Source organism: Telmatherina bonti (genome assembly GCF_933228915.1).
Source record: "Telmatherina bonti genome assembly, chromosome: 9".
In the NCBI taxonomy this organism is placed as follows: Eukaryota; Metazoa; Chordata; class Actinopteri; order Atheriniformes; family Telmatherinidae; genus Telmatherina; species Telmatherina bonti.
In genome coordinates this window covers 31,293,113-31,308,520 of record NC_136627.1, presented here as the reverse complement: position 1 = coordinate 31,308,520, position 15,408 = coordinate 31,293,113, and the positions used below count along the sequence as shown (strand labels likewise).

The 15,408-nt window shown below is 38.9% G+C and overlaps 1 protein-coding gene across 1 annotated transcript in view; it reads right to left on the bottom strand.

The window, feature by feature from the left end:
• Window positions 1-1,098: 1,098 nt before the first annotated feature.
• The window catches only part of tenm4 (teneurin transmembrane protein 4), a gene marked incomplete at its 3' end in the record, with an annotated part of 148,744 nt that continues 134,434 nt past the window's right edge, over window positions 1,099-15,408 (bottom strand). Inside the window, exons 27-30 of the mRNA XM_079246627.1 lie at window positions 10,694-10,990; window positions 7,695-9,309; window positions 5,220-5,362; window positions 1,099-1,857 (exon numbers count right to left, since the gene is read on the bottom strand). Of these exons, the coding sequence (XP_079102753.1) occupies window positions 1,099-1,857; window positions 5,220-5,362; window positions 7,695-9,309; window positions 10,694-10,990 (2,814 nt within the window). The remainder of the gene's footprint in view (window positions 1,858-5,219; window positions 5,363-7,694; window positions 9,310-10,693; window positions 10,991-15,408) is intronic.

Here is a 15,408-nt window from a genome sequence, read left to right as displayed (position 1 = left end):
AAGGGACAATAATTCACATCTTTTTTTTTTAAAAATTCACATTTGTTATACTGTTAATTCATATAGCTATTTATAAAACAAAAGTAAAATATAATTCAAAACCATTCCTGTAAAATACCTTTTGTTGTTTAATACAGACATTAAATCCACAGTATTTTCTTACAGGGTTGGCTCTTATGTGTTCATATGATCAACTTGTTTGACCACAGTCAAAATGAGAGAAGTAGTGGACAACAATTTATGCCAATTTTTTCCTTGGAAAAAAAAAATCAGTTAGAGATAATATGAATCCAAATGAAAAGGTGACCTCATATCCCTTTGTTGGCTTTACAACACAATTTAAACTTAATTAAGCAATTTAGCTAATTTTGTATTTCATAAAAAAATGGCCAACATGCACAGTCAGAGTGCACAGAGGCCTTCTGAGCTAAGACCACAAATGAGTATAAAGCCTCTTCTTATAAAATTACAAGACATTACACAAATGAAGGTGCTTTGACAAGTTCAGCTGGGCTTTTGATGAAGGGCTTTACCGCCAACAGAAATCTTTCTCATTATTTATGGATGACTGGGGCTATGAGGATTTCAAGTATAAAACAGAACTGATTAAGAGAGAAGGAATCTCCTTGGCTGAGGCGCAGAAAAGGCAGAATGGAGCAAGCTTGTGAATAACAATCTGCAAGTCTGGCAGCAGAGTGAGCCAGTGAACATAATGCATTACCAATACTCCTCTTGGATTTCTTTGAACAGAACCACCAACAGGGATGAGGAAATGGAGTCACAAAAATAAGTCAAAGACATCAAGATTTTTCATCCTCTAGCAGCCGCACTTGGAGGGCAAAGACTGTTAAAGAATCTTCAGAATGAGAAGGGCACTCTTCTATTAATACAGTGCAACTGATTGTAACCATTTTTTTTTTTTTTTTTTAACAGTATATCAAAAACCAATATGATCACAATAAAAAAACAAACAAACAAAAAACAAATAGTAACATCAGAAAAAAAGAAAAAAAACATGTGGTCATGTACATATCTGTCTTTGGCAAGAAGTCCCAATTCCTATATATGAGTCCTTCACTCGAAAGCTTTGTGTTCATGTCACCTTCGGCCCATTTCACTCTGTCTCATGAAATGAATGTTGTTGACGCTATCTGCCAGCTCAGGATATTGGTCAACTGAAACTACATAGTATCCATCAAAGCCTTGCACCTTCCCAGAGCCCAAAAGCTGCTGCTTCTCTCCTTCAGTCCAGGTTCGTGAGCCCTCCTCTCCATCTCTTAGTCTTTGGCGCTCCCGGGCCCAAGCCTGCGTGACAACTCTCTGCCGGGCCAACTCCAGAATGCGGGCTTTTTCCTCATCCACACTGCTGCCGTAACGTGTATTCAGACACAGTGCACCGTACTGAAGCTGGATGTCAGTAATGCGCCTAGTCCTGCCGTTCAGCACCGTGTTGACCTGAGACACTGTCACATTGACACCATTTTCTAGTGTGCGCCGACCCACTGTCATGCCGATGAGGGCCAAATCTCCCTCCACCGAGCCCACTTTCACAAAGTAGTGGGTGTCCATTCCCATGATTGTGAAGTGAAGGTTTTCAAGATAGAAGGCATCATTCAGAACTGCGGCCATGCGACGTCCATCCTCATTGGCCAAACTGATGATGTCTGTACTGATGCGTCCATCTCGGATGGCAAATTTCACACCTTTTCCAAAGATGGAGCCGCCAGAGGCAAAGATCTTCTTGTCCTCAGTCTGAGGACATCCAGCACTTCTGGCTTTGTAGATCTGACCAAAACGTTCCAGCTTGACAAAAGCCTTTAACTGCCTCTGAACTTCACACTGAACACCAAGCAGAGACTGCAAAACAAAGACAATATTATTTAGTCACAGCCCCCACAGCAACTATGTGCAAAGGATCATATCTTTTCTTTTCTCTCTCAGAGCAGGAAATTGATTAAACAGTACAATTGCTTGTTTTAAGACTGTTCACAGTATCTACCAAATATGCACTCTTTGTTTCACACCTTGGTTTGTCACCTTGATCCTGATCCTACTCTGCATGTGGACTAAGCAGCACGGTGGGCACTCAGGTGCTTCTTTTTTATAATTGAGATTCCCACTGCTTCATTAACACTTCAAACATGTCAAATTCAGCGTTACAGCTTAACAGTTTCTTCTTGTATTAACTTGTAGGACTGAATTAACACGACCTGACACTAGAAATTACTAATTTTATTAATGACAAGGGAATGCCAAGGGATGTATAAACTATGTAGCATCTCTTCAAATCTTTTCAAGATAAACAATAAATTGAAAGATGGTATATAAAATATATTTTTTCGTTTATTAGATAACATTATCACATGTACAATAATGAAAAAAACCTGTTATTTGTGGCAAACAAGAAATCTCTAGTGACTTGATGCTGTGAATGTACCGCACAGTTAAGGTAGAGGCTGAGGTGTTTGTGTGCAAATGCAAATCTCTCTGATCATTTGCGACAGGCATGATATTTTGAGAAAGCGTGAAATTTCTGTCTTCTGACAGCCCTGCTGGGTTAAATATGAAATAGGAATTTGTTGGTAACTAGTGTATACAGTATAGCTCATCCCTTAAGGGATCAAAAAGATAAAACCTTCCCTTTAGCCAAAGTTAATACTCTAATACTCTAATATTACTTGACAAGAGATATTTCTCGAGAAGAAAGAAAGATGCTCAAATCAAGAGATGATGATAAAATGATAGGAAGTGGAAGCTGGCCAGCACACAATGAGACAGTCGCCCGAGTACATCTGAACAGAAACAAAAAGGCTCTCAAACTCTATGCCTATATGCCTTCACACAACATTTGAGGCAGCAAGACTCCTAAGGAGCTTTTATCAAGCAGTAACATCCAAAGTCTTCCTGACAGTTTTCTAATTCTGACTGGCTCAGTTAGAAGGTGGCTGGGGGAAATTGGGTGGGGCTAAGGGGAGCAGAGCACACTGCAATGACCTGTATGCTTTGCCTGCTCTTAGACGTGACACCGCATCAGATCCTGCATGAAGAGATATTTGAAAGGGAGGGGGCAGATGTGCTCCAAGGCTCCTCGGGAACCATGGCCTGGGGGGAATATTTCACACCATGCCACTCCATGTTTGTGTACTGTACCAGCGTGTGACCCAGTCAGCTGTTCCAGGGATGGTGGAGGGCAGAGGCCAATGTCCTCCACTACTGAAACAGCCTCCCGGGACACTCAAAGAGAGGCATCATTCACGTAGCGGGGGGTGCAATCAGCCCCCAGCGCAAACCAGACAAGTCTCGTACAGCGCAGAGCTCATCTGTCTGGCCCCTCGCGGCTTTTTCCAACAATTCAGCAGCATAGCAAAATAGTGGCTTAAAGAGACAGCCATAGAAATGCAGGTATACTTTTCTTCTGAATGACATCAAATTTAATTCAGAAGAGTAGGTGGACTACATGTAGCTTTAAAGTATTTTTACGCTTCAAAGAACCCTAAACCTGACTGGGCTGAGCTGGCCATCTGCAGTGAGAATCAATATGGTATTGACCATCTTAGCACACCTTTTCAGTGGCAGAATTCCAGGTAAAGGATATTATAACTCAACTAGTTAACAAGGTCATGACTAATTACCTTAATCTTTGCATTTACAATACCTACTCCGGATTCAAACATGGACAAATCTTCATTTCAAGGCTAAACTTGCTATTTGAAGCCTCAGTTACTGTTTTTTTCTTTCAATTACATAAAGTCAGTTATTAACATTTCTGTACATATAATTAAGGTGTTTGGCTGGTTTGTGAAGGATTTTCCCTCCATGGAACTATGTCTGAAATCTGGTGACCCCAGGTGAAGCAAATATTATTTTATACAACTAATTTAGTTGTGTTCATAGTAGGATTATACTCAACATTCAGAAAAAAAGAGATTAATATTCACTTTAAAACCTGAACCTGACCAACCATGATGAGTAACTTAAAGTCTTACAGTCTATGATAATCATTGTCTACAATTTATAACACTCCATAAAATCTGCCTATGAAATAGCTGAACTGGGAAAAGCTTCAGTGCTTTATGAATTCAGGTAAAATGTTTGCTATGTTGCATCTGCTTTGTAGGTTGGTACCTTTGATGAGTTCAGAGGTTTTTGCAAGTTGTAAGGAACAACTCACAGAAATGGATGAGTCAGTCCCAAGGGCCTCAAGAGAAATCACTGTACAGCAGAGTGTGCTAGACTTGAACACAACTGGAATTTCTACCATTAAGCTTTACACTACACACAGAAAGTGTAAAGAAATCAGCGTGGGTAAGTAATTCATATTTTGTGCAATGAACCATAGTACATTCTAATTTTAAATAACTTATTTTATAAAAACAATACGTGCATGGTACATGCATGATTACTAGCTTTTAGTTTAAACATTCAGTTGACTACTCTAAGTAAAATCTAACAATTTTAATTCAGTGTGCATTTTCTAAGATAAACAAGGACATAAAATAGTTTAAAAAAATACTGAGCATATTATTTATCAGGATTTAAAAAAACTAACTGTGCACAATAAATCTTTATTCAGTATATCTTTCTATTTGTTATGCACCCTTGATGTGGTTGTGCTCATTAGTTTTGTTGATCAGATCAGAGGTCATACTCATGGATAACCTTGTGTCATATAATCCCAGCAGCTTTTAGGTGCAAAAATAAAGAAAACATTTTTACGAACACTAATACCTGCTGTGTTAAAGTAGCAGCCAAAGTGTCATGCAACGTGAAACTGTCCCTTTGATGGGTGCCATTCCCTTGTTTAGCCGTAACCAAACCCTTGAAAACAACAGTGGGCTCTTCAATAATTCAGATAAGTTGGGGCCAACTTAAAAGAGCTGATAAAAAGCAAGAAACAGAGCATGTCTACTACTTCTCAGTCCTTGGCCAACAGTGTAAAGCTGAGATGAAATCGATGGCCAGTGGTGAGGGGAATGGAGAGTGAATTTCCCTAATGGCAGGACAATTACAAGAGCTGTTTAGTCTGACCCCATTCCCCAAGATGAGGACGAGGGGCAGAGACCTGGCTCACTGGGCCATGTTAGGCTTGATAGCTGGCACATCCTATGGGAATCTGGCTACGTATAGCATGTCTACTTGCTAATGATGCTGAAAAGGAAACCAACTGAGGTAGAAAGTGATCTTTAGTAGGATGAAAACTGAGATTGGTAAGTGACTACCTTTGTGCTATCCCACTCCTGTGTCTTGATCTGGGTGCGGACTAACTCATAGGATGGCTCCATGGCCTCTGTGCTTGGTTTACGATAGCCAGGGATAACGTTGTACAGCTGGAAGCCAAATGTCACCAACCAGCTGTTCACATCTGCAAGGGAAGCGTAAAAACAGTGTAACTATGATGCACATACATTCTGTAAACAGACAGAATCATTCCTAGATTCAGAAAAACCCTCAAAGACACTGATAATTAATTGATTAAATCCTAACAGCGAATAGTAGGAGTCAAGTGTTTGTCTCCTGAAGATACTACTCAATCCAGAGGAGCGCTTGATTTGTTTATAAAAACGGATGAGCTTTCCTAAACACTTGAGATTGCTGTGATGATTCATGTCCACTCCTGTAAGTGCTGCACTAATAGCACACAGCTGGGTCCCAGAAACAACACCTGACAGCATTGGCTGTGCTGATAATTACATACTGTAACTTTATGTCACACAGACTTTCCCACCAGACATTTTAAACACCCAGCAAGTTCTTGTTTACTGTAATATTTTTCTAATGAAATGCTAAGAAGAGGAAATGACATGACAGAGATTCATATTTCATGCAATCATAATAGCATAGTGTATCTAAAAACAGCCACCAGCCCTGTGGTTGTAGGTGCTGCTGCCGTGCATTGTTATACGCTGTCATTAATTCTGAGTATCATAGAGAAGTGTTCAGCCTTGGCAGGAAACTAAACCCATTCAAACCAAGTTATTTGCATCTACCTCATGTCATGGACAGCAGAATCATTGCTGTGACACTTGAGGGGCAAGTTTGTCATAGATTGGCACAGCCAAATTGTGGCAGCTGACAAATCTTTTTTAAATACGAATTTGTTTGAGGACGATGAAAGGACCCCGGTAATTTAGTGAAAGAAATGTAAATGTCAGCACCATCAATCACAACTGAGGTAGACCAACTACAATATATCTACAAGTCTGTTTAGCATTCAAATGCCGGTCAGCCCATAATGGTGGACTGTGAAGCTGAACACTGCTCGATTGGCAGGCAGTTCAGTGGTTTGCCTGAACAGAGAGAGACGCTACAAGCTGAAAGCAGCTCATTTTTAAGAATGGTTTGCATTTTTTTTTTATTAAAGTCAACTAACTGAACTAGCTCTTTTTTGTTTGTGTGTAAATAAATAAAGGATAAAAAGAAAGAAAAAAAGTTCCATCACAGCAAATGTAAGCATTAGGAAGAGAATACTATGATGAATAAATACAGGCAAGGATATCACACATTATGAATGAGATCTGAGACAGACTGGTGTGATTTCTGAATATTCACAAAGTATTTTTAACGATGTAGTTTTCTTTCCAGCACCGGAGGCTGATGTAACCAGCTCAGGGTGAGGTTTCTATGGATCTATTGTGTTCTCTTTCCCCACTGGGCTGCTTTCATGGCCATTTATCTCTTACCTACCACAGAAACACAGAACATTTTTTAGAGAAATAGTGTTCAGCAACAGAGAGGGTTTTGCCATGAAGTACTGTTCCCTTTGAGTTTTTCTGTTAAATAATAACCACTGGGTACATATAGAAGAATAAAAGCATGCATGTATAAAAAACAAATGCCCACAGAAAAAAAACCACACTTTTTGTAAGGCAGGGAGATGTTAAAAACCTATTAAGTTCATCTAATTTAGGAAGGGTCTGTTTTTCCAACTGAGACTGATGCTTGGAGTCAAAGGACAATAGAAAAAAAATGTAAATATTTTTTTTTACTGCCAGCAACACCAATCTCTCCCACTAATCTGTGTTGAAAGACTAATTAGTAACTTTGCAGCACTTTTTGAATCATTTATCTAAAAACTGGCATTTAAATGCAATCAGATGTAAAAAAAAACAGTGTTAATATTCATATTACTTTGTAATTTCTTCTATTTGCCATTACTGGAGGAACATTTCATAGAAAACATAGCTTTTCATGACTGGATTATGAAGAATCCATTTGCAATTTCAGATAATTTCATGTCATGCTACATGTTTCAATACAAAATATCAGAAAACTGCTGATTAAGAAATTAGGTTTCTCTTTGAAGAATTTGAGCATTTGTTGTATTAGATGGCATAATGGTCTCTTGTAGTAATAATAACATGTTATCAATTCATTTTTCACATTATTTTGAGAATATTTTCAAGTATATATGTCAAGACCTGATACTAATTGCATCTTTTCTTGTATTTCTGATTTATTTGTCATAGTTAACAGATGGAAAGTTACAATTATAACATTTAATCTTCATTTTTCTATTTGTAAATATATTTCTATAAAATACAGAGATTTGCAAAGAGGTCTTCACAGAATACAACAATACAACTTGCTTTTCTTCACAGAAAAATTTGTTCTGTTATTACTGACTGACAACCACTGAAGTCTGTGGAGTCAATTATCTCATCTCTGTAAATCGTGGGTGTATTGAGAGAACTTACCTGTCATGTAGCACTTTGCCTCGTCGTTATTCCCAAGAGGATTGTTGTTCTTGAACATGTACAAGTTGAATGGCACAATGTGGTTGCTGTTCAGACGTTTCCAAGTTTCGTGGTCTGGTGTTGTCCAACGGCCGGCCAGGACGTCATAATCCCGTCTGCCCATGTGGACCAGTTTACTAAGAGGCTCATAAAGTCCTCCTTGATAGCCTATTACAAGCTGGAAGCTGGGGTTGGTGTCAAGGTAAACTTCCCCAAATGCAGTGTAGAGGATCTGCTTGATCATGAGGCCTGAACCGCTAAACACAGCCAAAGGCGTGCCGATGTTATCACAAGCCACATAAAACTCATCCCCGCCAGTTAACTCCATGGCAAACAGGTGTCCCTGTAGGTCATAATACAACGAGGTGATCTCAGAGCTGGAGTGATTGTACATATGGGTGACCCGTGTGGGGCTGGACAAGTCAGCATAGAAGAACTGGAGGTGGTGGCCATTGCTGCTCCTGCTGGACACCCTCCTGCCCAAGCCATCATAGCGGTATTTGATACTCCATGCACTAACTTTGTTGTATACTTTGATCAGCAGACCGGCTGAGTTATACTCAAAATAATCATTTCCTCTCTGCTTCAGGAAACCATCTTCATCCATCCTGTACTGGACATCTCCCAAGCGAGTAATGCGGTCTCTAATGTCATAGCGAAGTGGAGTGAGGCGTGCACTGTTTCCAGGACTGAGGAGGTGGAGGTTGCCATTTAGGTCATAGCTATATCTCCACAGAGGCTTGTCATTGATGGAGACCACCTGGAGTTGACCATCAGCATCATACTCATATGTGTATCGGGTGGTGTTTGCATAAGGCCCAACTTTCAGCTCCTTGGTCACCACACGCCCCATATTGTCATATTGCACCATCATCCAATACATGAGTGAGCGAAATATCTCATATTGGACTTCCTTCACTCGACCATAAGCGTCAAAGTGTTTGGTGTGAGTCATCACCGCTGTGGTTATGATTTGATTTATGTCATAATAGATCACTCCAAATTTGCCAAACTGCTCAGTCTTGCCAGACACGTCATCGTAGCGATACAAGTCTATCGGTAACGGTGTCTCGTTGATGACAGCTTGCATGCTGGTGACTCGGAAACTGTTGTCATAGACGTAGTCAAATCTGGCGTTGACCATGCCCTCTTCACTGAATCTGAAAATCTGCCTGTCAATCAGTGGTCCAATCTGTCGGTAGCGGATGGTGCATGTGAAGCCCTCACTCTGCAGGTTGACAGTTTTCAACATTCCTGCCACCTCGTCATAGGAAAAACCAATTCGTGTGGTGTCATAGAGAATCTCCAGCAGCTTAGAAAGCTTCCCATATTTGTAGATGACCCTGCGGCCTGTGCCCAGGTAGGTGGTCTGCAGCAACTGACCATCCTCACTATAGTCTTGGAGTACTGAAGCATTGCCTTCAGGAGGGCGGTAGGTGTTTCTGTAGTAACCAATGGAGCGTGAGGTTTCCAGGGTCTGCCGGGCTACGTTCGGCATGGTCACAGAGGAGAGTCGATCATTTTTGTCAAATTCAAAGATATACTGCCTCTGGCTGTAGAGCAGCAATACCATAGACTGCAAAGAGAAGAGGAAACACCAATAAAGTGTGAGATTGACTGTACTTAAAAGATTCACCTTGAAGGTGATACGTATGATGTTTGCTGTTACAGGAGAACAGTCTGGACGGAAATGAAAACAGACAGATCTGATATAACCAGCAAATTGTAGTTTTCTTCAAGCACTGCAAATAATAGAAACATTTAAGAGACGAGAGGTGTGAATTTTCTTTTTACATAAATCATGTACAATTATGTCATTATACTTGGCTGTTATTGTGGGTAGGTTTGGAATGATATAAAAAGTGCAATGGCATACCGCAAAAGGACCAGAATCTCTAATGCTTTAATAAGGGAGGCTAAATGAGACCAACATAATCCATGACATAAATAAGTTGTTGATACTCTAACTTTAATATTTCCTTAAAGGTGGAGTATGTAAGATTATCAATATGTTCTAAATAAATTAACTAATAAAATAATTACAATCATAATTACATAGTTTTTTTTAACATGTAGGTTCCAGTCTGTCCATATTTAATGCGTTATTAAATTACAAGTTTAATTAATGACAAATGACAAAAAGCACTTTTTTTTTTTTTACTGGTAGGCAAACATTTAAGAAGGGTCTTTGTCATTAACTAAACTTGTAATTTAATAACACATCAAATATGGACAGACTGGAGCCTACATGTTTAAAAAAAACTATCTAATTATGGTTGTAGTTATTTTTTTTAGTTAATTTACTTTGAAAATATTGAAAATCTTACATACTCCACCTTTAAGGGATGGTATCTATGGTAAGCTATTTCTAGTGTTTCACATCTGGGGTTGTCTGATCTGAACAGCAAATGGGAACTGAATGTTTCACCACTCAACAAATCACAAAATATTAGTCTGTCTTGAACAATTAAATAATGTTTTAAATCCCTTGTACAGCTGTCTAATCAGGCCACATACCATCACATAGAGGTTGGTGTATAACATCCAATATACATTTGAGAAGGTGATTGGAAGCCATTTTCATAACAAATTTTTAAGTTAGCGAATAACACCTTCTCCTACACTCATGCCTTCAATTAGTGAGCCGAAAGTGACATTTCTCTCTGTTCTTCTTATCAGAGCTATTTCTGGTTGAACTTTGCTGTCAGACTACGGTAAAGTGTAGCATCTGCAGTGCTTCAGACACTTTTAATTACATTTTGGCCGATATCTATGCTGGGGTTTTTCCAGTGTGTGCAGCACAAACTCAGCTGGAAAATTACAACCTAATTTCTAACTCCCATCTTAATTCTAAAGTAAAGTTTCTTTTGCATACACAACTCCATAACTTATCTGTAAAACAGTGTTTATTACAGTTAATCTTTTAACCATTTAATAATCACAGCTTCAAGAATTCATACCTTCTCAAGGTAAGTGTAGCTCCATGATTTACCATCTGCAAATATCTGGGAGGTGATCCTGCCATTCTGGTCATACTCCATCCGTACTGACATGGTTCCTCTTTGGATACCGGCTACATGCCCTCCAGGAGAGTAGGTGACATTGACTCCATTCAGACGACTGCTTGGTGCCCACAGAGTGGGTCGACCAGCATGATCGTAATGAATCCGCAAGGTAAACTTCCTGTGATCATCATAAACTTTTTCTGTTCTGGTGATTCGATCAAAGTCCAGTGAGAGCAAATTCCTGTTATGAACCTATCGGAGAAGAAGCAGCAAATTAGAAACACTTCCTCCAAACGAGGCAATTTTAACCAGGGGAGCAGACATGTTTGTGAGCTTGAAATGATGGAAAGTACTGGTGCATGGTTCTTTTGAGGTGGAATCCTAAGAGGACTCTGTAATCACAAAGCGATTATTTCATATTCTTCTCTTCATAGCTTTTAATTTCAAAAGAGGAGTTTTATCTCAGGACTGCAGGAGCCGCTGAAGAAATAAAAAAATGTAAGAATTACCACATTTCTTTATTTGTGTAAAATTTCAGAAATTGTAGGGTGAACATGCCTATTCATGCAAGAGAGACTAAAATCACATCGATCATTAAGTTCCATTTCACTGCTTGCTGAAAAGAATTACCAGATACAGGCAGCTTTCATGTTTTTAAACCACAGAATGAAAAATTCTGTTCTTTTTCACTGTCACGGGGAACTCTATCTCCAACCCTCAACCTTTGGTAAAAAGTAGAAAGATTATGTTAAAAAAAATATCCACCAACTATTTCATCATGCAGTAAATTCCACAGAAGAAAAAACAATAAAAAAGACCAAACAACACTATCAGAGCAAATCTTCTGTCAAGATTGGTGGTGGGAAGGACCCAAATGCAGAGACTGGAGCCAGAGATGCAGAGTACAGATGTTTATTCCAAAGTAAACCAAAACACTGAAGGCAGGAAAACACAGGAGTCATGACCAAAAAAAAAGAAAAGAAAAGAAAACACCTGAACACCTGAATAACTAACAATGGATGAAACACAATGATCCAGCAACTGAGAAGACAAGCCAAGGGGTAGAAATACACAAAGTAACTAGACACAGGTAAAATGAATCAGAAAATCAAACCAGGTGAACTACTGAACAGGAACCTAGACATGAGAGAACTAAACAAGGAAAACTACAAACCAAAACAGGAAACCAGAACTAAAGAGAAACACAAAATATCAGATCATAACATTTTCACACAAACAACTGTTTTACCCACCATCTGGTATTTTAAGGTCAAATTGGGCTGAAGCGGTCTCTTTTTTCATAAAACTATATATCTCATTAAGTATTATTTATTTTTTCCACATTATTAATCTTTAGAGTTTGTCATTAGATGCCTTATCGTGCGACTTGGTAAAGCACTTGATGAGGCTTTAACACTTCTTACAGTCCAAAAAGCTGCTTCTGGTCACTTTCCAGATACATCTGTTCCCACTGAGCAGGTCACACACGACTTGCTGAGAAACCTCCCTTCTACAATCTTGCATTGAGACATGCATGCTTAAGCCTCTCATCTGTAAAGGGACAATTGCAGAAAAGGCAATTAATGCCACTGATACGTAATTGAGAGGACTAGTTTAAGTAAAACCAACAGAATCGTGAGCACCAGGAATTTACGAACATTTTCAGCAGTATAAGTAATTTAAGCAACAAAACTGAAGTACCACAGTCCTTTAGTTGATGGCACAAATGAGAATAGAGTCATCAAAGTTTTTATCTTTCAATCCTTCCTTTTCAGTTTCTATTACAATAAGTCTCAGACTAATATCAAATAACTTTATATCTTAAAGAGAAGTAACTTGATAAAAAGGTGGAGAGCCCACCCGCACACCTGCTTTGGACTTTCCTAAAACACTATTCAGTCTATCAGACTCCCTTTTAAGGCAGCAGAAACCTGCCGTCTGTTTGGAAAAGTTCCTCATGCCAGAATCTGGCTTGCCAAAGACTCCTGCTGTAGAGAAAGAGAAAAAAAAAAGTCTGACCACAGTGATTCGAAGATCCCATGAGAACAAGAACCCACTCAAGGGGAATAATTTCAAATTGGACGTCACCTCTAAAGGGAATATCTCAAAGAAAGTAGGTGTGGGGGAAACTAAAAGGAGATGGTGCAGAACACTAGACATGAAATGGTAGATTTCTCTTCTCTGCATAACACAGCATAGCAACATCTTTTCTTTTAATCAATATCAAAGATTTCTGTGTCAAATGACAATCTTTATTAGTCATTTGACAAAAAAGAATGTCTTTAATCATTGCTTATTAGTAATTCAGTTCTGTTATTGTTTTCCTCACAAACAAATTCTGTTTTTTTTTTTAATCTCTTTTTCATCTTCTTTTTAATCTTTTGGTTAAAACTGCATCTGTTTTGAAAGAGCAGCCCTACATTGTAAGCCCCTGTGTCGATGCTTGAATGCTGCTACGCAGATATCAGCTCTTTCTCTGTTTTATATTCAGTGCTTAGGTGGGTGAGGATCTTTGTCATGGCAGACTGTACATTTTGAAACTACTCAAACTAAAAGAGTTTGTTTCCATGGAGATGTACAGTAACTGTGCTGATGCCAGTTTATCATTAAGGGTGGCAGAGAGAGTAGAGCCCAAGAAGCACGTGACACTAGAAATGGGAAAAATTAGAGACCATAAATGACCTATTTAGCCTTCAGACATGGAAAAAAGCAATGCATTAAACAGATGCACTTGTAATTTCACTGCATAGCAAATAAACTCAGCAAAACAAACTGAATCTCGAGCAGGAACTATCTGCTTTCCTCTGTCTTTGTTGCTCACAACACACAACAAACATTTGTGAATCAGAGTCACACAGTTGCCTCTTCTGCTCGTGTTTGCATGTATCTCTTTGATTTGTATTCCATACCCCCCCCTCCCAACTATGCCTCCTCCCTTCAGCTGCACACTGCCACACTCTCACCCAGCCACCCACGTAATATCACTTGACATGTCACTCAAGGTCACTCAATGATTCCAGCTCTGTTCATCCCCTCTGTTTTTGCCATTAGGCTGCTCCCATTTCCTATCTCACCCCTGGGGCCACTGTCTGTAACATACATTAGAAGCTTTCACTTGCAAAGGGACAACAAGGCCATTAAATGAACAGCCAATGACAGACAAAGCGGCACCTTTCCATTAGCTGTGCTGCTTTTCAGAGAAAGTGAAAGATAACCAAAGTTGCAAGTTGCTTTACGCGGCCAAGAAAACAAGGCATTCTTTGCTTTATCAATTCTCTCTGTGCAAATAATTATGTCTAGTGGATAATTCTAAATACCTCACAATAAGAGTTGATTATTCCAACATAAAAAGGGACCAGTTGGTATCCCTTGTGCAACTGTGCCAACATAATGTGTTTGCTGCCAGAATTTCATTTTAACTTGAGAGTGTGAACAGGACTCAAGAGTCAATTTCATTATTTTGCATGAGCCAAATTCTAATCAGTGAAAGATGACAAAAACATGTAGCAGACTGCATTAAAGTGGATGTGCTGCATGGGAAGACAAAAAACCCGAACAATACAAAGATAAAAATTAAACATGACACACCCAAGTTTGAGAATCACTGCTGCTAGATTTTCATTTCACAAGAGATCAAAGTTAACCCTTTCCCAATTGTTTCTTTAAGTCTCATAATCTCAAAACATTTATTTCATGTAACTGAGCAGCTGAAAATGCCAAAAATGTTGTTAATCCAAGCATAATTATATGCCTTTCCAGTTTCCAGTGCTTTAAATCTGAGCTACTGCTGAAACTACCATTTATGAACAAAAAGCATCTTTTCAGATCACTTGCCAAAAAACGTGACAGTCAACTATAATGAAACTCGGAAAAAGATCGCATTCAACTTGTTTTCTGATTTTTACTGAATGAACTAGACTGTGTAATGTTGTTAAAAGGGGCAGTGTGCTTGTAATGAATAGAGGAGAAGACATATGAGTCACTAACCAGAAATTTAACATCAAAATGTAACCCAAAATGAAAATAGAAATATCTTAAGAAGTTATTCTGCGATGGGCATGTTCAATGATACCGTTTGGCTTCAGCTACTATCAACCATGTTTTAAGGCTATTGGTTAATTTATGAACTTATGGAGTAATGGTCATCCATCCATCCATCCATCCATCCATCCATCCATCCATCCATCCATCCATCCATCCGCTCTATCTGCTTAATTCAATGCATCCGCTCTATCTGCTTAATTCAATGCAAGGGAGTGAGATGTTAATTCATAATCTAAATTTTCACTTTATCAGAACTTCTTCATTTATCTCACTGTGTACACAATTCAAATGATGTACAACATGAAAGAAAAGTGGTAATTCTACATGTAAATGTAGTCTAACTGTTGACTTTCACATATGTGGACGGTAATTTTGACAGTCAATGTCGTCAGGATTTCACAAGTGTGGAGCAGCAGCTGGGAAATGGTTGAAAATGAACAGCTGGGCAAGATGTAGTTAGTGAGCCACATTTCAACTCCAACCTCACACTCATTTTTATGTCTAATGAAGGAGTCAGAAAAACATGTAAATGAGGAGCTAAATTGAGAGTCAGTATTATGAATATACAGTTTACAGTATGTGAACATGGAGAGAAGTAAACATATGGTAATGTTAGTCATATGAAC